Source organism: Bufo bufo, chromosome 1 (genome assembly GCF_905171765.1).
Source record: "Bufo bufo chromosome 1, aBufBuf1.1, whole genome shotgun sequence".
NCBI classification, from domain to species: domain Eukaryota; kingdom Metazoa; phylum Chordata; class Amphibia; order Anura; family Bufonidae; genus Bufo; species Bufo bufo.
The window spans coordinates 16,209,588-16,236,349 of NC_053389.1; the positions used below are offsets into that span (position 1 = coordinate 16,209,588).

Here is a 26,762-nt window from a genome sequence, read left to right on the forward strand (position 1 = left end):
AGTTCAGTGACAGTTAAGTGACCCAGAAAACAATGATTCTGCAGTGTGGGCCCATTGTTGGCCTAGTAGGCTTTAATGATCACCTTAGATGATCACAAAGAAAATTAATGTTTTTTTTTATCCAAAATTATCCAGCCGATCACTTTTGGTCTGTTCACATTGAAGCAACGACCTTATCATCTGTGGTGTGCCAACATTGCCATTGCCAACACACTCATAGAGGTGGTCGCTTCATTGTGATACGCAAGCCCCTTCACAATAACAAGGTAACAGTCATGAAGGAGAATTGACACATGTATGTGCCTTTTTTTTTGTTTTGTTTTTGCAGCCACAGTGCAGCACCAGAGGCCAGAAAAATTAGGCATGTACACATGCCTGAAAAATTAGGTATTGTTGCAGAAAATTGATGTTTTCCCGGCAGAAAGTGCACTAAAACATTGCGGCTTGAACCCTAGTTGGTGGCGGAGAAGTCACGCAAGTCATCCGGCATGCAGAGATTAAATACAGCAGCGTGTGGACCATTGTGACTGTGGGCAGATGAGCAGGAACTGCTGAAGGTGAGAGGCGGAGTGGCAGGTGGTTGAGAGGGGGCAAGGAGGACAGCAGTGGTTGACGTGGCTGAAGATGCTGGACCAGGAGGAGGATGGCGGCTTTGTGCTGTTTGTACTCATCATGTGTTGATCCCATAGGCGTTTGTGATGTGAGATCATGTGCCTTTGCAAAGCAGTTGTACCTAGGTGGGTGTTGGACTTCCCACGACTCACTTTCTTTTGGCACAGGTTGCAAATGGCATCACTGTGAGGCAGACACACAAAAAAAATGCCACACTGTTGAGCTTTGCAATGACGGCATTCTGGTGGTGGCAACAGCATGCGTTGATTGGCGTGCTGTCTGGCTGACCCCGGGTGCCGATACATGCTGTCTGACTGTGCCACTAGCTCCTTGCGACGCGCTCCCCCTGCTTCCAACTCGTCTCCTCCTCCTCTCTGTCTCCCCATCTGAACTTTCCCCCTGTTCTTCTTCTCTTCGAGCGGGCACCCACGTGACATCTACGGACACATCGTCATCTTCAACGGCTTCACTTGTATCTGACAACTCAGCAAAGGACACAGCAGCGGGTACAACATCATCATCATCATCACACCGTACGTCCATGTGTGTAATGCTGCCTGACTGAGACATATCCCTGTTATCTACATCCTCTGGCAATAATGGTTGCTCATCACTCATTTCTTCCAACTGATGTCTAAATAACTCCTCTGACAGATCAAGTGAAGCAGCTGTGGTGCTAGTGTTGGTGGTGGCGGCAGGCGGGCGAGTGGTAACTTGAGAGGTGCCCGAAGCTGAGCTGGAGGAGGATGGTGCGTCAAGGTTCCGAGCGGAAGCTGTTGAAGATTGGGTGTCCTGTGTTAGCCAGTCAACTATGTCCTCAGAACTTTTAGAGTTCAGGGTACGTGGCCTCTGAACACTGGGCATTATTCTAGGGCCAAAGGGAATCACAGCACCACGACCACGACGGCCCCTGCGGGGTGGTCTGCCTCTGCCTGTCATTTTTTTTTAGATTAGTGGTACTATGCGTGCAAGGTACTGTGCCACCCGATATGAGTGGTGGGCAGTGGGCACAGTACAGTCTGTGGGCCTGACACTCACTGGCAGGCAACTGCAATTATATTGCAGAGAAAAAATTGGATTGCTTTTTTATCTGCAAGGTGCTGTGCCACCAGATATGAGTGGTGGGCACTGGCAGTGGGCACAGGACACTCTGTGGGTCTGACACACACTGGCAGGCAACTGCAATTATATTACAGAGAAAAAATTGTATTGCTTTTTTATCTGCAAGGTACTGTGCCACCAGATATGAGTGGTGGGCACTGGCAGTGGGCACAGGACACTCTGTGGGTCTGACACACACTGGCAGGCAACTGCAATTATATTACAGAGAAAAAATTGTATTGCTTTTTTATCTGCAAGGTACTGTGCCACCAGATATGAGTGGTGGGCACTGGCAGTGGGCACAGTACACTTTGTGGGCCTGACACACACTGGCAGGCAACTGCAATATATATCTAGAAAAAAAAAAAAGCAGACTGATGTAATTGCCCTAAAAAGGGCTTTTTGGGGTGCTGTCAGGACGCTGTCGTATGGGTCGTATGTGTCCCTTTCTCAGGCTCTCAGAGATATAAGCACGCATAGCGACCCTCTCAGGTTGGGAGAGATTGTATAAACGAGATTTAGGCAGCTTGGCGCCTGGGATGAGATTAATAGGGCAATCGTACTCCCTGTGAGGGGGCAACTCCTGAACACCACTCTCAGAAAACACATCTGAAAATTCAGAGAGAAAAGATGGTACAGTCTTAGTAGAAACCTCAGAAACAGATGTTGTGAGGCAATTCTCTCTGCAAAAGTCACTCCAACCATTTATTTGCCTCGCTTGCCAATCGATGGTGGGGTTATGTTTAGTGAGCCAGGGTAGCCCCAACACTAGAGGAGTAGGCAACCCACTTAGGAGGAAACATGACACATCCTCAACATGAGTATCACTCACAATCAAACGGATATTGTGAACTATGCCCTTTAACGATTTCTGAGAAAGTGGAGCGGAATCAATAGCAAAAACAGGTATATCCTTTCCCAAAGTGCCTACCTGGAAACCATGTGTTATAGCAAATTGATTATCAATGAGATTCACAGCTGCTCCACTATCTACAAAAATCTCAAAAAAAAAAAGTTCTTGCTCTCTAGCGCCACCCTGGCAGGTAGGACAAAACGGTAACTACAAGCAAACGGCAAAGCTTCAATTTCCGAATCAACCTTGCCAATAGTAACAGAAGGAACGTTTTTAGAGGATTTTTTTCTTTTTGTTTCTTTATTACTCTCAAAAAACTGCCTGAATCTCCTAGAGGGACAAACATTTGCCAAATGATTTATACCTCCACAACAGAAACAAACCCTCCTCTGAGAGCTGAGTCTTCTATTGTCAGAGGCAAGCAAACCCAGCTGCATGAGCTCCTGCTCAGAGGGGATTGAGAGAGACTGAGACCCCTGCGCACTGAATGAGACCGCCGCACTGTCCTTAGACTGAGTTTGACAGGAAGGAGTGATCTCTCCTCTCTCTCTAAGACACCTGTCAATACGAACGGCCCGAGACATAGCAGAGTCCAAGGAGATAGGCCTCTCATGAAAGGCAAATGCATCTTTTAATCCCTCTGAAAGACCATGGCAAAATTGACTTCGGAGTGCAGCATCATTCCAACCAGTATCAGCTGCCCATCTCCGAAATTCTGGACCGTATATCTCTGCGGACTGTTTACCCTGGCATAAAAGACGTAGTCTAGACTCAGCCAGAGCAATACGATTGGATCATCATATATGTGACCCAGGGGTAAAAAAAATTATCCACTGAACGGAGGGGCCGTGCCCCCACCGGCAGCGAAAAGGCCCAAGACTGAGCGTTATCCCTGAGCAGCGAGATGATGATCCCCACCCTCCGCTCCTCATCACCAGAGGAATGGGGAAGTAGGCGAAAATGGAGTTTGCAAGCCTCTCTAAAACTAACAAAATTCTCACTATTCCCGGAGAACGTATCCGGAAGCGAGATCTTAGGCTCAGAACAAATTCCATGAACGCAAGCAGAAACGGTCACCTCAAACTGAGAGAGATCTGCTACCTCCAGTGAAAGACCCTGGATTCATGCTTAAGACGGTTTTGGCGGTTTATAATGTCACGGATGGTGTAACAGAAACAAGAAGTTACAAATAAGGATCCGACTGACTGGATCCAAAACTAAGGAACAAAAGGGTGACCCCTATTTAAGCCCTGAAACTCTCCCTGTCTTCTCAGCCCATGCAAAGATCTCTATGATAGAAAATTGCATGCCCTCGTGCCTCGACTGTATGACACCTGAACACCCTATAATAGTGAGGGGACACGACCACTGGCTCCCTACACTTAATACGTCAGGGTCACCTAGGATCAAGCGAACAGGAAAACACAAATCAATGAACAGACTTATCTGTAGAAGCATCAGTTGTAGCATCCAACATGTACACACTCCAGGAAGTTGTATAAACCGCAAGGTAAGGCAGTATGGGGAGGAGATATATAGGGAGGCAATCACTGCCAATAGATGACAGCTGGGAGAGGGAGGAGAGATGTCAAAACGAAAGCAAAACAAAAGAAGATCATGCAGAAGGTACTGGAGAACGTCTAACAGAACTTCTCAAAGATCTGGTGGTGACACAGCCCCTGACATTTCAGACTGAGTAGTGATGATTCTCGGGATGCAGGGGGCACTGAACGGCGCCTTCCCACCCTTGAACTAGCAAAAAACATTATTTGCATTAAAAAAAAAAGAAGAAGCATTTCTCAGGATTAGAGGCCAGGATTTTCACCAGAAAGATACTGGGGGGTCATTAATCATCTAAGATCGTTTTCGTGTTACTTTAACGTCTGGTTAACTGCATTGTGTTGTATGACAGCTTAAAAAAATACACCAGGGACTGCTTGGCAGAAGATGCAACTTTTTTGGCGACTTTTCTGTGATATTTCACGTATTTCACAGATGGTAAATGTACCATAATCCAGGTCTAATCTTATTTACTGCTCTAAACATAAACTACATTGAAAAGTGGCCCAGATCCTAAATGTAGAATGTATCTGACCTCGAGAATTACTACAGAAAGGAGCAGATAAATGAACGGATAGCGTATTATATATGTAATAGGGATGCTTTATACTTACTGTGATATATGATTTCTACCGTCCTGTGTGCGGCCCCATGTTCATTCTCTGCAGAGCACCGATATCTCCCAGCATCACTCTGGGTAATGTTGCTGAGTGTAAGGGTGACAGTCCGGTCACTTATAGTCCGCTGGACCTCAATGTCTTCTTTATACCAAGTAATGGAAGCCTCCGGGTTACTGTCTACAATGCACTTCATAGTTATAGAATCCCCGTCCGTCACATTCACAGCGGTGATATCATCAGTATCAGCACCTAAGAGAGCGACATCATAGATGGAAATATCTTCTATCTCCTATCTACATTATGACTGTGACTTTTAACTCTGCTACATCCATATCTATCTATTATTGTTGTTATTATTATTATTATTATTATTATTATTATTATTATTATTATTATTATTATTATATTATTTATTAATTTCAAAGTGCCATTAATTCCATGGTGCTGTACATCCAGCCGAGGTTACACAAATATAAAAATACAATAAACAAGAAATTAACAGACTGGTACAGAGGGGTAGAGGATCCTGCCCGCAAGAGCTTACAATCTATCTAATATATCTATTTTATATGTATCATTCTATCTATCTTCAAATCTTCCTGTTTACTGTTCCCTTTTATGTTGCCTATATGTTACACAGCTTTAGTAAATCTGCCCCATTGTTTCTTATTATATTCCTGTTTCTATATTGTACATTTTTAGACCTAACGTTCTATTATTATTACCTTCCATAATGATTTTCATAGATGGGGAATCTGGAAAAAAAAAGTAAAATATATTTAAGATGTCTATAAAGTGTATTCTTTATTTGTCTGACACAATCTGCTGCTCTCTATACAATATATGTCAGTGGGACGATCAGATTACTCACACTGTAACATTGTTGCACATCTCATGTCCTGGGCCACAGCTTCACCACCAGAGACAAGGGCTCTCCAGACCAGGAACTAACCAGAGGTGCAATAGAAAACTGCTTATCCTACCCCAGGACACTGAAGAGTAGCAGACAGGCCCCCTGATCAAATGCTGGGCGCAATCATAGTGATGTCTCTATGCTGTCACTGTAGGGTGGTATTTAGAGATGCGCAAAGTTTTGACAAATTTAGATTCGGTCACTTTGCCGACTTTTTCTCAAAAAATTGCTTTGGTCCGAATAAATTTGTCACAAAGTGCGTTAAATCAGGTCGATCCCCCCCTGCAGTTATACTTTAGGGAGAATCTATCCTGGTTTACATCACTGTGTAGTGCAGCAATATGCATAGTTAGTCTTTTCTGGTAGTGGAACAGTTACTGTGCGTCAGAATGACAGGCAAGTCACATACACTACTCAAAGTTAGGAATATTTGGCTTTCGGGTAAAATTTATGTAAAACGTAAAAAGTTCACATTACAGTAATATTATATTATAAAAGTAGGACATTTAACCCCTTAAGGACACAGGGCGTACAGGTACGCCCTGATGTCCCGGTACTTAAGGAAACAGGGCGTACCTGTACGTCCTGTGTAGTTCTGATCACTGCCGCACAGCCGTAATCAGAATGGGGTGCCTGCTAAAATCATTCAGCAGGCACCCTGTGACAATGCCTAGGGGGGTCCTGTGACCCCCCCGCATTGCCGATCGCTACAAACCGCAGGTCATTTCAGACCTGCGGTTTGTAGCGCTTATGCAAGTTTCTGATTCCTGCGGTCCTTGACCGCAGGGATCAGAAACCTCAAAGTGCCTGTATTTTAAAGTTAATCCCCCCTGAAGCCCTCTGTGTTTTTGTGCCTGCGGGCGCAGCGGGAGGGAGGATTGCAGGCGGTGCGGGAGGCGGGAAGTGGGCGGCAGTGTGGGGGCGCGCGATCTTCTGCCTGCCCCCCGTTTATTCTCAGGATGGCCGAGTGGTTGAATCAGAGTGTCAGCTCATTGCTGACACTCTGATTCAAACGGCTGACATCTGTGCAGATGTCAGCCGTTTTAACCCCTTCCATGCCGCAATCCGTAGGGACCGCTGTATGGAAGTGGTGAACAGGGAGGGAGCTCCCTCCCTCTCCCATCGGGGGGCTGCTGTGCCTTTCCAGCCCCCGGACAGGATTGGGTCACAGAGGGAGGGAGCCCCCCTCCCTCCCCTTCCCTCTCTGCTCAGTTGTGGCACCGTCGCCTCATCCCGCAAAAAATGAGCCCCTACATGAGACAATAGCCCAAAAAATTTTAAAACTATGACTCTCAGACTAAAACTTGATTTTTTTGTTTCAAAAATACTTTTTTTATGTTAAACGTAAAAAAAATAAAAAAAAGTAGACATATTAGGTATTGTCGCATCCGGAAGACCCTGCTCTATAAAAATACCACATAACCTAAACCCTGAGGTGAACACCGTAAAAAAATAAAAATAAAAACGGTGTCAAAAAAGCTATTTTTTGTCACCTTACATCACAAAAAGTGTAATAGCAAGCGATCAAAAAGTCGTATGCTCCACAAAATAGTGCCAATCTAACCATGATCTTATCCTGCAAAAATTGTACCCAACCTGAGGCAATTGCCTAAAAACTAATAAACTATAACTCTCAGACTATGGAGACACTAAAACATGTTTTTTTTTGTTTCAACAATAATATTATTGTGTAAAACTTAAAAAAATTAAATAAAATATACATATTAGGTATCACCACGTCCGTAACGACCGGCTGTATAAAAATATCATATGACCTAACCCCTCAGATGAACACTGTCAAAATAATAAAATAAAAACTGTGCTACAAAAACATTTGTTTTGTCACCTTACGTCACTAAGGCCCCTTTCACACGAGCGAGTATTCCGCGCGGATGCGATGCGGGAGGTGAACGCATTGCACCCGCACTGAATACCGACCCATTCATTTCTATGGGGCTGTGCACACGAGCGGTGATTTTCACGCATCACTTTTGCGTTGCGTGAAAATCGCAGCATGCTCCTCTTTGTGCGTTTTTCACCATGGTAAAAGATCATGTGACGTACCATGTGATGACCGGAGTGACGTCACCACAGGTCCTTCAACAAAGGAGACACAAGGAGATGCCGGGCTACGCGATCAAGTGGATTAAGGTGAGTTAAATGATTTTTATTTTTTTTTAACCCCTCCAGCGCTGTTTTTTTTTAACCCCTCCAGCGCTGTTTTACTATGCATTCTGGGTACCAAACACGCGCAATTTTTCTCACGCGAGTGCAAAACGCATTACAATGTTTTGCACTCGTGCGGAAAAATCGCGGGTGTTCCCGCAACGCACCCGCACATTTTCCCGCAACGCCCGTGTGAAAGAGGCCTAAAAGTGCAACACCAAGCGATCAAAAAGGCATATGCCCCCCACAATGGTCCCAATCTAACCGTCATCTCACTTTGCACAAACTTATATCCTACATAAAACAATTGCCCCCCCCCAAAAAAAAAAATATGGCTCTCAGACTATGGAGACACTAAAACAAATTTTTTTGGTTTCAAAAATGATATTATTGTGTAAAACCTTAATAAATAAAAAAAGGTATACATATTAGGTATTGCCATGTCCGTAAGAACCTGCTCTATAAAAATATCACATGATCTAACCCCTCAGGTGAACAAAGTAAAAATAAAAAATTAAAATGGTGTCAAAAATGCCATAATTTTGTCACCTTACAACACAAAAAGTGTAATAGCAAGCGATCAAAAAGGTATATGCACCCCAAAATCATACCATTAAAACAATCATCTCATCCTGCAAAGAATGAGATCATAACTAAGACAATCGCCCAAAAAATAAAAAAAACTATGGCTCTCAGACTATGGAGACACTAAAATTATTTTTTTTTTGTTTCAAAAATGATATTATTGTGTAAAACTTAAATAAATTTTAATAAGTAAACATATTAGGTATCCCTGCGTCCGTAACAACCTGCGCTATAAAAATAGCAAATGATCTAATCTTTCAGATGAACGTTGTAAATAATAAAAAATAAAAACAATGCCAAAACAGGTATTTTTTGGCAAATTTTCCATTTTAATCCATTATTTCCCGTAACAAAGCAAGGGTTAACAGCCAAACAAAACTCAATATTTATTGCCCTGATTCTCTAGTTTACAGAAACACCCCATATGTGGTCGTAAACTGCTGTATGGCCACACGGCAGGGCGCAGAAGGAAAGGAATGCCATATGGATTTTGGAAGGCAGTTTTTGCTGGACTTGCTTTTTAAAACCATGTCCCATTTGAAGCCCCCCTGCTGCACCCCTAGAGTAGAAACTCCAAAAAGTGACCCCATTTAAGAAAATAAACCCCTCACGGTATTCAAAACTGATTTTAGAAACTTTGTTAACCCTTTAAGTGTTCCACAAGAGTTAATGGCAAATGGAGATGAAATTTCAGAATTTCTATTTTTTGTTACTTTGCTTCACAAAAAGTGTAATATAGAGCAACCAAATATCATATGTACCCTAAAATAGTACCAAAAAAACTGCCACCTTATCCCGTAGTTTCCAAAATGGGGTCACTTTTTTGGAGTTTCTACTCTTTGGGTGCATCAGGGGGCTTCAAATGGGACATGGTGTAAATAAACCAGTCCAGCGAAATCTGCCTTCCAAAAACCACACGGTGCTCCTTTCCCTCTACGCCCTACTGTGTGCCCGTACAGTAGTTTACGGCCACATATGGGGTGTTTCTACAAACTAATGAATCAGAGCAATAAATATTGAGTTTTGTTTGGCTGTTAACCCTTGCTTTGTTACTGGAAAAAAAATATTAAAATGGAAAATCTTCCAAAAAAGTGAAATTCAGAAATGTTATCTCCATTTTCCATTAAATCTTATGGAACACCTAAAGGGTTAATAAAGCTTGTAAAATCAGTTTTGAATACCTTGAGGGGTGTAGTTTCTTAGATGGGGTCACTTTTAGGGAGTTTATACTGTAGGGGTGCATCAGGGGGGCTTCAAATGGGACATGGTGTAAATAAACCAGTCCAGCAAAATCTGCCTTCCAAAAACCACACGGTGCTCCTTTCCCTCTACGCCCTGATGTGGGGCCGTACAGTGGTGTACAACCACATATCGGGTGTTTCTGTAAACCGCAGAGTCAGGGCAATAAATATAGAGTTTTGTTTGGCTGTTAACCCTTGCTTTGTTAGTGGAAAAAAAGGATTAAAACGGAAAATTTGAAATTCTGAAATTTCTTCTCCATTTGCCATCAATTCTTGTGGAACACCTAAAGGGTTAATGATGTTTATAAAATCAGTTTTGAATACCTTGAGGGGTGTAGTTTCTAGGATGGGGTCACTTTTGGGTGGTTTCTATTATGTAAGCCTCACAAAGTGACTTCAGACCTGAACTGGTCCCTAAAAAGTGGGTTTTTTGCATCTAAACTTCTAAGCCTTGTAACGTCCCCAAAAAATAAAATGGCATTCCCAAAATGATCCAAACATGAAGTAGACATATGGGGAATGTAAACTGATAACTATTTTTTTAGGTATTACTATGTATTATAGAAGTAGAGAAATTGAAACTTTGGTAAATTTTGGTATTTTTTATAAATAAAAATGAATTTTTTTGACTCCATTTTACCAGTGTTATGAAGTACAATATGTGATGAAAAAAGAATGGCCTGGATAAGTAAAAGTGTTTTATAGTTATCACCACATAAAGTGACACTTGTCAGATTTGCAAAAAATGGCCTGGTCCTTAAGGTGAAATAAGGCTATGTCCTTAAGGGGTTAAGTAAAAGCATGCAATGGTTATTTCCTCATCTCAAACAATTTATGCAGAGGCACAATGACTGGATTAATGATGTTATTCAAGTAGTATGGGCTTGTCACTGTATCATTCACACAGTGTAGGGCAGTTCTGTATTGACTAGACACACCTGTCCATTGATCACATAAAGCTAGAACCAAGTCGTTCAAGATATATCTACGCCATGACAATATTTGTTGACTACACCAAATTCGTAATAGCTGTACCTGTTAAAGACAGCCAAAACCACCACAACAAACGTTTTCTGGAAGAATTTCCTGTTGCCCTATGGATGCCCTGAAAAGATTTTCACAGATCAAGGATCCATCTTTGAATGCCAACTATTCCATGAACTATGTTCACTTCACAATTGTCAGAAGATGAGAACAACAGCTTGCCATCCTCAAGGTAACAGATTTTCTGAGAAAATGAACCAAACCTTGATCGAAATGTTGAGAGCTGTACGACCTGCTAAAATAATTGATTGGCCAACTCTACTACCTCAACTGATGTATCTTTACAATAACACTATTTATTGTTCTACGGTATACACTCCATATTACCTTATGTTTGGCCGTCAAAGCCGATTACCCACAGATATCACCTTGGATGTACAAGTTCCAGATTCAATCAATCCCTTACCACAAACAGATTGGGTAAGCGAACATCAAAAACACCTAGCTGATGCCCAATAGTGATGAGCTGCAGGGGTCATATTCAAATTAATAGTTGTAATTTTTTTCCAATCTGAACTTCAGATGAGAAAAAAATTACAACTATTAGACAAAGAAGATTATAGCTGTCACGAGGGTATCAAGAGCCACGTCTGACTCCGTTATACCCGGGGTCAGGAAGTCGCAGCGGGTGGCTGCGCGCTCTATATCTAAAGATCACGTTGTTTCTTAGTGATTGTTTTCTGTGTTTGCCTTGCTATCCTTTTTGTCTCACTCAGGGATCCGTAGCTTCTCCTCCTCAGCTGTTTCTTGTCTGCCACTCCCTACCTCCTTATATTCTCCCCTCACACTTCTCTAGTTGCCAGTTATAGAGCTTCCTGCCTGGACATCTATACTGACCCACTGGAGTTGTGAATCCTGGTTGTCGTTCCAGAGTGCTTCCCTCCGGATCCCTGTTGGGCTTATTGTTGTCTCCTGTTGTCGCCCACCTGGGATTATATGTTGAGTCTGTGTTGTCTGTCCTCCCCCTGGTGTTTTCCCTTAGAGCTAGTGGTGCGGACTAGTGTTCCCATCGCCCTGTTCACTATCTAGGGCTCAGCTCAGGGAAAGCCAGGGCTTTAGGCACGTGATCGGCGTACGGGTGAGGAACCCGTCTAGGGACATCAGGGCAGCCAGGTGCCAGCCGCCAGGTGAGTCAGGGGTCACCATCTTCCCTCTCACTTGGGCAGGGCCTTCCTCGTTCCCTCCCTCTGTGTCACGTATGTGATAGCCACGCCGACCGTGATAATAGCACTATATTAGCTATAATTGCTCTATATTCGTTTTTTTTCTTTCTAATATTCGCTATATTGCTAGATATTCTTGTTTTTGAATATTACGAATATTCTAAAAAATGAATATATTAGTTTTTTAGAATATTTGTCTTTTTTTTAAAAATCTGTACAGTTGTTCCACTTTGGCATACTCCTCCACGACAAGAGTCCCCATCACCATGGGAATGCCTGGGTGTTAGAATATACCATCGGATCTGAGTTTTCACAATCTCATTGATTCTCATTGCGAAAATTCGCATCACGAAAATTCTCATTACAAAAATTTGTATAACGAAAATTTGCAATCAACACTACTCCTAAAGTCAAAGATATTGCAGCCTTCTCATTGGCCCACAAGCTAGAAGCAGGGAGGGATCATGTGTACTGATTGAAAAAGAATCTTGAATATTTAAAATTACGAATATATATCACTATACTCTAAATATTCTCGAATTCTCGAAGTGCCAATATTCAAGATATAAATTTGCAATTTGAATATTCGTGATCAACACTAATGCCCAAGAGCTTGTCCTAATCCGCATGGTGAATGCACGCCAAAAGCAACAGAAGGACTGTGATCAGTCTGCAAAAGTAGAACCCTTAAAAATTGGTAACCATGTGTAGCTGAGAAATAATCTTTTATCACAGCTATTCCTAATACTGAGACTGATATCTACGAAATCACCAAAGAGAACAGAGCACCACAATTCGTGTTGTGTTCAAAAGAAATTGTCCAAGAAGAAGCTCCAGCCACAGAACAATAGTCCAAAAAGTCACCTGATCAAGTGCAACCAACACCTTCTATTGGAAAACTATTATTAGACTCAGATCCTCTACACTGGTTCCTTACACCGTTGCCTAACTTTCTTGATTTCTTGGCTCAAGATGAACCAGGTATCCTAGAGCCAAGGCCTGTAGAGTCACAGCCACTTTAGAGATCCGACCGGCCTACCAAGGAAAAACCACCTGCCCGGTACTAGGATTAACTGTTATTGCATTCCCACATCATATGTAGCTACAGCGCCAGGGTAAGAGACTCATTGGCTGTGATTAGGCTACTTTCACACTAGCGTTGTTGCTGGATCTGACAGGGTTCAGCAAAAACGCTTCAGTTACTGATAATACAACCATCTGCATCTGTTATGAACGGATCCGGTTGTTTAACATACCCAAGATGGATCCATCATGATCTCCATTGAAAGTCAATGGGGGACGGATCCGTTTTCTATTGTGTCAGATAGTGTCAGAGAAAATGGATATGTCCCCATTGACTTGCATTGTGGGTCATGACTGATCCGTTTTGCTCCGCATCCCAGGATGGAAAGCAAACGACAGCATGCTGCGGTTTGCTCTCCGGTATAAGAACGGAACGGAATGCATTTTGGACTACTCCGTTCTGTTCAGTTACGTTTTGTCCCAATTGACAATGAATTGGGACAAAATGGAAGTGTTTTTTTCGGTATTCAGCCCCTATGATGGATCTCAATGCCGGAAAACGAAAACGCTAGTGTGAAAGTAGCCTTATTTGCCTTTCCCTAAGGACTCTCTAAATGCAAATATTTTATTGTCAGGGCCCCCACAATAGTATTATACAGTGACCTGATATACAGTACACGGTATATGTGTAGTGTGAGAGTAAATACTTATACTATTACTGTAACAGAACGCCTGGCACCCCGACCGGGTACCTCCGTCGATAGATGCTCCTAGTGCTTTCCGAGGACTCCAAGCACTCCACCTAACACCGTACACACTGCAGACCCCACGAACCGCCGCAGCTTGGTTAAGGTCTCACCGTCCTCCATCCACGCTGGACCCAAGACCGGGCTTCAGCTTCCAGTGGGTGAACCTCTCCTACATCCAGAGAGCAGGAACCTTGAACAAGCTCTTACAAGAGCTTATACTCAGGAGAGTATTGTTATATAGCAATCCCCAAGAGTGTAGTTATCGCATTCCCCAAACATGAGCCAAAACTTCATGAAGGTATAAAAGCAGCCTCTGACTGTACTTGCACGTACAGCCTCTTTTATTCTCAATCCACAAACATAGTACTGCCCACAGGGTTTTGAAATACAACCAATCAATATATTACAACACATACAATGTAAGTACAGCAGCAAATCGGACACAATGGGACAATAGAAACACACCCAGCATATTCCTCCCCTCTGTCTAGGAGATAATTGAGTCAATTTCTGTATCTACTCAACTATCTCCTAAGCTGAAAAGTTACACTTCTTAGAAATTTTTGCAACTTTGTGAGTTTACATTCTACATACATATAACATATCAATTTAACCAGTATAACTTGGGGACAAACCTATTCAAAATTCATTTGAATAGGTTCAGGGGTTTAAAAGTTAGTAAAAGTATCTTAAAGGGCCGTAATCCTGGGGCAGGAGGCTGGCAAACAGCCCCCTCCAAAACACCGTGGTGAGGTTGGTTTCGCCACAATTACATTATAAAAAATAAAGTTTAAGGTATATTTTAAGGATCCTTCATGATGTAATGTGTGGAATGAGCCTAAGGGATTATTGTACATCAGATGTTTCTTCTGTTGACTATACTAGTCTGACTTGTCTAATAACTTGTTACATGACTAGCAGTATAAATAAAGCTTGATATCTGCTACAAGCAGAGAACTGCTCTAAGTCAGGAGGACTCCATGTCTGACTCCTGTGTCTGTTCTCTCCAATATACTGCTCAGTAGAGATGGCCTTGCGGTTCGCCCGGCGGTCATTTTGCAGCGAACGTTGCTCGTTCGCGATTCGCAGAAAGGGCGAACATATGGCGATGTCCGCCGGTGCCATATTCTTTTACATTGTGAAGAACTTTGACACATGACACATCCATCAGGTGGTACAGGAAAGCCAATTGAGACGTTTCAGCACATGGACATACCCCCTACCTTATAAATAAACCCGATCTGGCCGCCATTTTACATTCCGTCTTTTGCCAGTGTAGGGAGAGGTTGCTGTGTTGAGCAGGGACAGGCTGTTAGGGACACCAAACGCTAGCTAATAGGGCCACAAAAGTCCTTTTAAGGACTGGTATAGGTGTGCTATTGATAGGTGTGACTTACTGAGGGGTGTGGTATACTTATAATATACTTTCTAACATAGAAAGTATATTATAGTAGATTTGTATTGTGCCGCAGTTGTGTGCGGTTCTGCTGCAATACCGCAGCTACACAGAGTGACAAACGCTATTGGAACTAATAATTTCTACTGGTGTGATATACCAGTTGCCCCCCAAAAATCTGATTGAAGCAGGGGAGTGATATACCAATAATATACTTTCTAAATAGTGCATTTGGGTAGTGCAGCATTTGTTTGCGGTTTTGCTGCGTTACCGCATCTTCTCAGAGTGACAAACGCCATTGGAACAAATAATTTCTACTGGTATGATTTCCCAGTTGCCCCCCAAAAAACTGATTGAGGCAGGGGTGTGATATACCTTCTTCCACAAATACTGCTCTTCTATAGGGACGTTTGTCACAGGGTCATTTTGAAAATGACAGGCAAAGGAAGAGGCAGGCCATTCCGCAGGGGTGGTAGGGGTCGGACAGGTGCAACAGGCTGGAGCCTAAGTGTGAAGTTGCAGAAGGTGCGTGTGATTACGTCAAGGGACGCACCAGACTTGGTTGAGTGGCTCACTCAGCCCTCCGCTTCTGCACCCTCCTCATCCTCTCTATCTGAACCCTCTTCACTCTCTGCTGTGTGCACCACCAAAGACACCACCACCACCATAGCCCCTTCCGCTCGAGTCAGAGGAATTATTTTCCCATCCAATACAAGACCTTATCGATGCGCAGCCATTCTTGGCATCGGATCAGTAAAAGGAGGTATCAACTGTCGCCACCCAGCAGTCTGACGACAGTACCCAGATCAGCCCAAGAAGGGTGGTCCCCGCTGTTGCTGCCTACTCCGAGATCTCTAATGTCAGTGGTGGTAAAGGTGATGATGATGATGTGTCGATGGACGTCACGTGGATGCCCACAAGAGAGGAAGAGGAGGGGAGTTCAGAGGGAGAGACGGAGCAGCATATATGGAGGAGAAGGAGAAGAAGCAGGCAGAACTTACAGTGCATAGGAGGCAAAAAGCAGACTACTAATGCATCTGGAATGAGCCATCCACCATGCACGGTCACATCTGGCTCTCCCAGGACGCCGGCACATGGCTCCGCAGTGTGGGCTTTTTTTAATGTGTCCACTACTGACAATAGTGTTGCCATCTGCAACCTGGGCTGTCAACGCATAAGTAGCTGTAAGCCCAACACTCACCTAGGGACGACCACCTTAAGAAGGCACCTGGCCTCCCATCACCGAGCCCAGTGGAAGCAACGCCATCAGAACCCACAAAGCCACACTCCCGGTGCTCCACGTCCTGCCTCTTTTCTTTCTATTTTTCCTCTCTCCTCCCATTTGTCCTTTACTCCACCTTCCACAGTGCCGTTGTTGCGTACATTTGGCAAAAGACAGGCTTCATTGGCCCAAATGTTCAAGCGAAAAAAGATGATGATGCTGGATAACCCTCTTGCCCAATGACTGACCGCTGGCTTGTCAGAACTGCTAGCCCGCCAACTACTGCCATATAAACTGGTGGAAAATTTGTGGCCATTGGCACACCACAATGGAAGGTCCCCGGAAGGAAATATTTCTCCCAGAAGGGCATCCCAGTGCTATATGGCCACGTTCAGCGGCAAGTGAATGTATCTCTGGCACACAGTGTCAGTGCCAAGATACATCTGACCATAGACACTTGGTCTAGCAAACACGGGCAGGGAAGATACATAATTTTTACTGCCCACTGGGTGAACCTTCTGAGGGAAGTCAAGCATGCAACCCATGGCAGCCGTGTGGATTTGGCGTTACCACCACGGATTGCATGCAGGTGTCACAGCCACTATCTCTGGCTGTGACCTTCTGTCATTGCTTGTTCGGCACTCCTCGCTGAAGTTCTGTTACTGTGTATTTGTGGTTCTTTATGGGTTAACTCCCCTGTGTTCCTATCAGGAGTTAATCCTCTGTCTGCTCCATGGGTGTGGTCTCTCTGCTGCACCCATGGAACCTGTATATAAGGCTGAGGTTTCCTCAGTTCTGTTTCAGCTCTCCTGGTGTGTATTGTCTTGTCCTGGCCTGTTTCTGCTTTGTACTCTCTCTCCCATGCTGCTGACCCATGGGATCTGTGTCTGTCTGTCTGTCTGTGCTCTGTGAGTTTCCCTACTTGTTCATTGATGTCTTCCTTCCTGTCTTTCTGTTATCTGTTCTGTCAGTTATGTTTTAGTTACTTTGTGTTTATTCTGATGTCTGTGTTCAGCAAGCCTTTGTAGCAGAGTGGCATGACAAGGCCATGCAGTTTACTACTGGTGGAGCAAGTCCTTCTCTGCTCATTGCCACTCCTGCTCCCTTGCATGAACTCCTGCTTGCGTTATTATTTGCCCTGTTTTGTATTTACCTGTCTGTTATGTTTGCCTATGTGCCGTCGGTACCTTCTGGTACCTGTTGTCCATTCGCTCCTGCTGTCAATGTCTAGGTCACGCTCCAGAGTGGACCCTGGCAACTTTCTGCGGCTAAGTCTAACCCTACCATCTAGGGCTCTAGTGAAAACCAGGAGTTGCTTAGTTACGCCTCTCTGGAGTATTACTAGACAGTGGCGCAGTGGGGGTTTTCTCCCACTGTGCTGACGGTACATAGAGCTCAAGTTTTGTTTGTGCTGCCTTCCCTGTTTTGTTTGTGCAATAAACTCTCTTATGTGTCTGTACCTGTTTTCCATCCGTTTATTGCATGACGACGCGGTGGTCTCTCCTGGGACTTCCAACCCGTGACAGCAGGTCTGCCTCTTCTTCTCTTCCTCCTACTCCATCCTCAGTCTCCTCCTCGGCTGACTCCTCCTTTTCCACTGCTACCGCCTCTTCCACTGCACCCCCCCAGCTCCCCAGAACCTATTTGACGTGCCAGGTGAGACGTTGCCATGCTGTGCTGCGTCTGTTGTGCCTGGATGCCAAGACCCGCATCGGTCCTGCACTCCTTTCAGCTTTGCGGTCACAGGCCGATCAGTGGCTAACCCCGCTCAATTTGACAGTTGGTAAAGTGGTGTGCAACAACTGTGACAATCTGCTGAGCGTGCTGAAACAGGGCAAAATGGCACACGTGCCAAGCATGGCACACATCCTGAACTTAGTCATGCAGCGATTCGTTGCCAAATAACCCGGGGTCCAAGACATCTTGCGGCAGGCCAGGAAAAGATCTTACACGGCCATGGCTCGCCTTGCTGACATTTAGCGGTGACACCACCTGCCCGTCAGACCTCTGATTTGTGACTGCCCGGTGTGATGGAACTCCACCTTGTATATGCTTGATAGGCTGCTCCAGCAGAAACGTGCAGTTAACGACTACTTGTACGAACTCTGCGGCAGGACAGGTTCTGGGAAGCTTGATTTTTTTTTTTCACCGCACCAGTGACTGCTCATGCGCGACGCATGCAGACTTCTGCGGCCATTTGATGAGATCACCAAACTGGTGAGTCGCAGCCAGGACACCATCAGTGACATCGTACCTTACGCCTTCTTTCTGGAGCATGCTTTGCGTCGTGTCATTGATCAAGCTGTTGAGGAGCAGGAGCTGGCAGTTGAGGAAGTCGCAATGCTGGATGAATTCCCAGGGGGGGCTACTCCATCGGAGACAAGTCAACAAGAGTCTGAAGAGTCAGAGGAGGATGGTGTCGGAGCAAGGAGCAAGAGGAGGAGCAGAGGAGGAGCATAGGAGGAGCAAGAAGTGCATGCTTTAAACTTTTCTGGGATCCCTGGTGTTGTCCGTGGCTGGGGGGAGGAGACCGAGGACGACATTATCCTGGGCGATGAGCAGGAGGCAGGCCACTTCACCTCTTCCAGTTTAGTGCAAATGGGGGCCTTCATGCTTCAGTGTTTGAAAAGGGACCCCTGTATAAAAAGCATAAAGGGCAAGGACCAGTACTGGGTGGCAACGTACTTAGACCCCCGGTACAAACACAAAATGACGGACATGTTACCACCATCACAGAGGGCTGTCAGAATGCAGCACTTCCAGGCCTAGCTTTGAGAAATGCAGCATTCTGCTTTTGCGGGCGCTGGCAGAGGAATTTCCACTCACAGAGAAACAGTTGTGGGTACCAATCCAACACCACATGCAAGAAGAGGACAGTTTGAAGATGTGTTGCTCACTTCGGAGATGAGATCATTCTTGCAGCCAACCCATCGACAGCCCCCTTCCGGATTCAGCCTCACAGAATGCCTAGACCAACAGGTGTCCGACTACATCAGGATAACGGCCGATGTGGACGCTCTGAGAAGCGAGGAACCCCCTGGACTACTGGGTGTGCAGGCTTGACCTACGGCCAGAGCTGGCACAATTCGCCATGGAACTGTTGGCTTGCCCCTCGTCCAGTGTCCTGTCCAAAAGGACATTCAGCACAGCAGGGGGGATCGTGAACGATAAGCGCACTTGCTTAGCTCACGACAGTGTGGACTACATCACATTTATAAAAATGAATGAGGTATGGATCTCGGAGGAATTCAACACCTGTGACGACCACGTTTAATTGAATTTCCTCATAAATTTTCTCATGCAAGCCCACAAATATCCGCCACCACACAGAACAAATATTGGTCCCTGTCTTAAGTAAATACAGTGGCATAAAAGGCCATTTCTGTCCGTTGAATGCATAATGTTTTGGGCCTCAGAGGAATTCAACACCTGTGACGACCATATGTTTCAACTATTATCATTAGGGTTTTTTTCAAGAGGGGGGAATTTGTTAGCCATGTTTTTAATCCAATTTTATATTTTTTGTTCTTTTAAACATATGTATTTGACCTGTATTTGTACTGGCCTTCAGTAAAATTGATATCCATTGACCATATAATAGACCTCCAGCCACATACTTACTTGTTCTTTTATGTATGCTGAATGCATAATTTTTGGGGCCTGTAGTACACTGGCCTGCTGGAAAATTGATATCCAATGACCGTGTAATCTACCTTCAGCTACTTACTTACTTGATCTTTTATGTACGCTGAATGCATAATTTTTGGGGCCTGTAGTACACAGGCCTACTGGAAAATTGATATCCAATGACCGTGTAATCTACCTCCAGCCACATACTTACTTGTTCTTTTATGTACGCTGAATGCATAATTATTGGGGCCTTTAGTACACTGGCCTGCTGGAAAATTGATATCCAATGACCGTGTAATCTACCTCCAGCCACATACTTACTTGTTCTTTTATGTACGCTGAATGCATAATTTTTGGGACCTGTAGTACACTGGCCTGCTGTAAAATTGATATCCAATGAACGTGTAATCTACCTTCAGCCACATACTTACTTGTTCTTTTATGTATGCTGAATGATCAATTGTTGCGGCCTCGGAGGAATTCAACACCAGTGACGACCACGTGTTATCGAATTTCAACTATTATCATTAGGGGTGTTTTCAAGAGAGGAAATTCCATTAGCCATGTTTTTAATTCAATTTTATATTTTTTGTTCTTTTAAACATATGTATTTGTACTGGCCTGCAGTAAAGATCACTTGATCTTTTCTGTCCGGTGAATGCCTAATGTTTGGGGCCTGTAGTTCAGTGGCCTACAGTAAAATTTTTATCCATTGACCGCATAATGTATCTCGGGCCTCATAATCAGAATTTTTTTATGTTAGGTGAATGCCTAATTTTTAAGGCCCGTACTCCCGTGGCCTAAAGTAAAAATCTTCTAGGCTCCAACAGGGCACATGCCAGCATACTCACCGGACATGTCACCCATTGAGCATGTTTAGGATGCTCTCGATCGGCAGTGTGTTCCAGTTCCTGCCAATATTCTGCAACTTAGCACAGCTATTGAAGAGGAGTGGACAACATTCCACAGGCCACAATCAACAACCTGATCAACTCTATGTGACGGAGATGTGTTGCACTGCGTGAGGCAAACGGTGGCCACACCAGATACTGACTGGTTTTCTGACCCCCCCCCCCCCTCAGTAAGGCAAAACAGTGCACATTTCAGTGTGGCCTTTTATTGTGGGCAGTCTAAGTTATACCTGTGCAATATTCCACACCTGTGAGGTGGGATGGATTATCTCGGCAAAGGAGAAGTGCTCACTAACACAGATTTAGACAGATTTGTGAACAATATTTGAGAGTAATGGGTCTTTTGTGTATGTAGAAAATGTTTCAGATCTTTGAGTTCAGCTCATGCAAAACGGGAGCAAAACCCAAACTGTTGTGTTTATATTTTTGTTCAGCAGCCATTTTCTGCAGTTTTTTGCAGTTCTGAGAGAGAGAGAGAGAGAGAGAGAGAGAGAGCAGTGTCATTGCTGTGCTCTGTGCTTTGCTGTGTCATTACATTAGATAGTTAGTTAGTTTGCTTATAAATATCATACAGATAGTTGGTGGGAGATAGTCAGTGTAGGTTATATCCTGATATAGTGTAGCTGATAGTCTGCTGTCCACAGGAGCGTACATAGAAATCATTTGGCCCCATAGCAAGAATCTGAATTGGGCCCCCTAACCCCACCCAATACCTTGGCCCATCCCACCTCCTGCCCTGGATCCTCCCCTGCCACACCCCCATTTGCCAATAAAGAAATGCATACATGACCTACTGAGGACTCCAGCATAACGCAAACCGGACGGATCCGTTATGGAGGCCCTAGACTTCTATTATGACAGAATGAATAATGGAATGCCTATAAAGCTGCCTAAAGGCATTTAGTTATGCATTCCGTCATGGAATTGCATTATGGTCCATGGTAACGGAATCCATAATGCAATTCACCTTTTACCACCAAACGAAGCGTGAACGAATTTTAAAATATGAAATTTGCTCATCTCTAATTATGAACAGACTGGGGATGACTAATGCTGGCGGTTTTATTTGTGTTTTTGAGGTGACAGGTTCCCTTTAACAGCAAGCAGAGTTCATGGGGGGGGCGAGGGGGGGGGCACTGTCCTGAGTCCTCTAGGAGCCTACAGTACCGCCCACCCCCACAGGAACTCTGCTTGCTGCTGCCCTCAGAAAGTCCCATACATGAAGTTCTGGAACTGGAACATTTTATACAGTCTCTATTAGCACTAGCGTAATTAGAAATGACTGGGCCCCACAGGAAATTTTTGAATTGCCCCCCTCCCAGCTGTCCGGCACCTCTGACCAGCAGAGACACTTGACTTCCCTAATACAGTCCAATTATCGTCCAATAGACAAGTCATGGAAATATAGAAAGTATACTGTACTAACCAGAAGACCTTTATTCTTACCTTTACTGTCAAAATATCATACTACAGTATACATATATTTCCATGATTTGTCTTTTGGACGATAATTGGAATTTGGACTGTATTAGGGAAGAAGTCAAGTGTCTCTGCCGGTCAGAGGTGCCAAACAGCTGGGGGGGGGGCATTAAAAAATTTGCTGGGGGGCCCAATTCAAAAACGCTAATCGTGCAGCTGCTGATCGGGTTGCCCGCTGTCAGTGACAGCAGGGCAACCCAGAGAGAAGGCAGGGACAGTTCCCAGGTGTCCCTGCCTTCTGGATCGCTGCATACACAGCGATCCACGCTATGCGCTTCCTGTTCCGGCCCGGCGGTCATGTGACCGCTGTGACCGGAGAGTGCAGGAGCTGTGTGAGGTCTTTCACAGACCTCGATCAGCCCTCGGAGGAGTACGACCTCGGAGGAGTACGCTTGACAGAGAGAGCCCACACACAGACCACTGGACATTGGTTAGGTAAGCAACTTAGATCAATCCGATACATTTACTTTGATTATGCATATACAACTTCATTTATTCGGATAAGATACAATTTAACATATTAATGTCATTTATGCTTGCCATATACTTATGTTTCATTAGCTTCACACCGGAAATAGGTGTAATACTATGGCTAGATGCAGCTTCAAATAATACATGCTGATCTAGATTCCTGATATGTGGCACCCTGAAAGTGATTGAAGCAATTGAAACAATTTAAATCTACCAACAGTGGATGTATTGTGGACTGTCTCTTGAAGCACGCTGTATGGTCTCTACACTTGTTTGTATGTTATTTTATGTCGTAATAAAATTTAACTTTATTAGGTAAGCACGTGTACCGATTCTCTTTGTTGATTTATATGTTAAGGAGGTGCACCCTTGTTAATACAAGGCTGTTTTGATCCAGTTGACCCATAAAGTGTTATAATGAATGATCAAAAAATCATATGTACCCAAAAATAGTACTAATAAAGCTGGCACCTTATCCCCTAGTTTCCAAAATGGGGTCACTTCTTGGGAGTTTCTACTGTAAGGGTGCATCAGGGGGCTTCAAATGGGACATGGCATCTAAAAACCATGTGGAGTTACTTTTCTTCTGCGCCCTGCCGTGTGCCCATACAGCAGTTTATGACCACATGTGGGGTGTTTCTGTAAACCGCAGAATCTGGGTAATAAATATTGAGTTTTGTTTGGCTGTTAACCATCGATGTGTTAAAGAAAAAATTGGATTAAAATGGAAAATCTGCCAAAAAGTGAAATTTCATCTCCATTTTCCTTTAATTCTTGTGGAACACCTAAAGGGTTAACAAAGTTTGTAAAATCAGTTTTGAGTAACTTGAGGGGTCTAGTTTCTACAATGGGGTCATTTATGGGGGTATCCACTATGTAGGCCCCACAAAGTGACTTCAGACCTGAACTGGTCCTTAAAAAGTGGGTTTTGGCAATTTTCTTAAAAATTTGAAGAATTGCTTCTAAACTTCTAAGCCTTCCAACGTCCTAAAAAAATAAAATGATATTTCCAAAATGATGCCAACATAAAGTAGACATATGGGGAATGTTAAGTAATAAATATTTTATGAGGTATCACTTTCTGTTTTAAAAGCAGAGAAATTGAAATTTAGAAAATTGCAAATTTTTCAAATTTTTGGGTAAATTTGTGATTTTTTCATAAATAAAGGTGAAATATTTTGACTCAAATTTATGACTATCATGAAGTACAATGTGTCACGAGAAAACAATCTCTGAATGACTTGGATAAATAAAGGCGTTCCAAAGTTATTACCACATAAAGTGAGATATGTCAGTTTTGCAAAATTAGGCCTGGTCAGGAAGGGGGCAAATGGCCCAGATGGCAAGTGGTTAATGATCCCGGTTGTAAAGATAGTGGCTGGGGCAGTCCTACTGTGTGGACGGGCTGGCAGTGGCACAGGTCCGGACTGGCTGTGAGATGACGGTTTTGGGTGGCACTGGCGAGGCTGGCGGGGGGGGCAGCACAACTCACTCTAAAGTTCTTCCATGCTGGGTGCGCGCCTGCTGCCTGCACTGGCTGGGCCAATCAGCAGCAGGATCTTTGCACACTGCTAATGCTGATTGGCCCAGTATGTGAAGCAGTGCAGGCGCAGCAGACGCATGAGCCGAGGGAGTGCGGCTGGGTCCTAGGGAGCGCACAGTCAATGAGAAGTCAGACCGGGGGGGGGGGGCATGTATTATCGGCGGCGCTGGGAGCCAATTATAAGTTGGCAGACCGCCTCTGAGCCTGCAATGAGCGCAGTTGCAGGGGGCGGGGCCTTCCGAGCGCTCCGGGCCCCCTGGTGCCGCGGGCCCCATAGCATGGGCGTACCCTGCCTCTATTGGCGGTACGCCACTGGCTATTCATACATACATGCTACCAGTGGCACACCTACAGGGGGGGTCCAGAGGGTCTGGACCCCCCCTAGAACAACCAGACAAAATATATATATTTTTATCCTTCAGGGCCGCACCGCCGATCACCACAGGCGGCGCGGCCCTGGATGTAATTGCGGCGGCGGCGGTGGTGGGGGGGCCGGGGAGGCAGTAGGAGATGAGCGCTTCCATTGTGGAAGCGCTCATCTCCATATCTAATCCATCTGTATCGTCGTCCTTAGGACAGCGATACAGATGCCTGTGCTGCGGCAGGGGAGGGAGAGGTGTGTCCCTCCCCTGTTCTTCTGATAGGCCGCAGGCACTAATGCCTGCAGCATATCAGAGGCCGGCTCAGGCGGCGCGATGACATCATCATCTCGCCGCCTGAGCAGGGCAGCACACAGCAGGGACACAGGCCGGAAGAGGCCTGCATCGCATCGCTGCTGATGGAGGTAAGTATCAGTGTATTTTATTTATTTTTTTGGAGGGGGGGAGCTGGCACTATGGGGGCACTAAAGGGGAGAACGGCACTATGGGGCATCTGGTGGTACTATAGGGGCATTATTTGGGGGGCACCATGGGGGAGAGGAGCACTATGGGGGCTCTAAAGGGGCTTTTTTTACACACTATGGGGGGCACTATAGGGGAGAACGGCACTATGGGGCATCTGGTGGCACTATAGGGGCATTATTTGGGGGGCACCATGGGGGAGAGGAGCACTATGGGGGCTCTAAAGGGGCTTTTTTTTTACACATTATGGGGGCACTATAGGGGAGAACGGCACTATGGGGCATCTGGTGGCACTATAGGGGCATTATTTGGGGGCATTATGGGGAAGTGGGGGTTCTAAAGGGGCCTTTTTTTCTTATTGGCACATGGGGCATTATGGCATCTGGTGGCACTAAGGGGGCATTTTTTACTGGCAGATTATGGGAGGCACTATAGGGGAGGGCGGCACTATGGAGAAGTGGAGCACTATTGGGGCATATGGTGGCACTTTGAAGGGGCATTTTTTACTGGCACATTATGGGGCGGCACCATGGGGGAGAGGAGCACTATGGGGGCATCTGGGGGGTCTAAAGGGGCTTTTTTTTATTGACACATTATGGGGGCACTATAGGGGAGAATGGCACTATGGGTCATCTGGTGGCACTATAGGGGCATTATTTGGGGGCACTAAGGGGAAGTGGGGGCTTTAAAGGGGCCTTTATTCTTATTGGCACATTATGGGGGCATTATGGCACATTATGGTACGCACTATAGGGGAGAGCAGCACTATGGGGGAGAGGAGCACTATTTGGGCATATGGTGGCACTTAGAAGGGGCATTTTTTACTGGCATATTATGGGGGACACTATGGGGAAGGGGAAGAGGAGCACTATGAGGGCATTTACTGGGGCACTATATAGGGGTATTTTATACTGGCATACATTATGGGGACATTAGCTCAACAGCGGGCACTAAGCGGGGATATTTCATGTACTGTCATATTGTAGGGAGAATTATTAGTACTAGGAGGTATTAGCTTTACTACTACTGGGGGGCTATGAGGAACATGATTACTAATATGGGCACTATAGGGGCATTATTACTACTAAGTGTTCTCTGGCAGAGAATTATTTCTATTTTGGGGAGCCCTGTTACTTTGGGGGGCACCCTGCCACAGTATCAGCTTAGAACTTCGCGCGCCGCATTGTTATTATCCTACAGAGCTTTTAGAATCGCCAAGTAAAAGAATCAGCGCAACACATTACACCCCTTCCCTGCATTTTTAAATATAAAGGGGGCTTTGAAAAATTGAATTAGCACAGCGCACTACACATGCCACATTTTTTTGCCTTTCGGACCCCCCTAAACAAAATTCATGGGTGCTCCCCTGCATGCTACAGACATAGTGCTGTGATGTCACAACAATACTTAGTGCACCAATCAGTAATATCCATTCAGACCTGATAAAATGTGAAGTTGCATGTATTGCGCCAAATATATGAGCATCATTAGTGCCGATTTGTGCAATCGCGAATATATTGGAGCACTCTATCTGCATATAAAGCTATTGTTCTGCCATGCATGCAAAATGTAATAAAAAAACTGTGCTGTAATGTAAAATGACTTACAGTGATCAGGAGTTCTTCCTCACAGTCACGA

At 44.7% G+C, this 26,762-nt stretch overlaps 1 protein-coding gene across 5 annotated transcripts in view; it reads right to left on the reverse strand.

Annotated features, from left to right (window-relative positions):
• Window positions 1–26,762, reverse strand: part of LOC120991856 (sialic acid-binding Ig-like lectin 12) — a 999,480-nt gene that overhangs the window by 569,135 nt on the left and 403,583 nt on the right. For 2 of the 5 annotated variants that reach the window (XM_040420610.1, XM_040420625.1), the window contains exons 5-6: window positions 5,472–5,501; window positions 4,741–4,995 (exon numbers count right to left, since the gene is read on the reverse strand). The exons of 1 other annotated variant lie outside the window; for it this stretch is intronic. In XM_040420610.1, coding sequence (XP_040276544.1) covers window positions 4,741–4,995; window positions 5,472–5,501 — 285 coding nt within the window. The remainder of the gene's footprint in view (window positions 1–4,740; window positions 4,996–5,471; window positions 5,502–26,762) is intronic. 2 more of the 5 variants (XM_040420621.1, XM_040420622.1) reach the window with 1 other exon arrangement.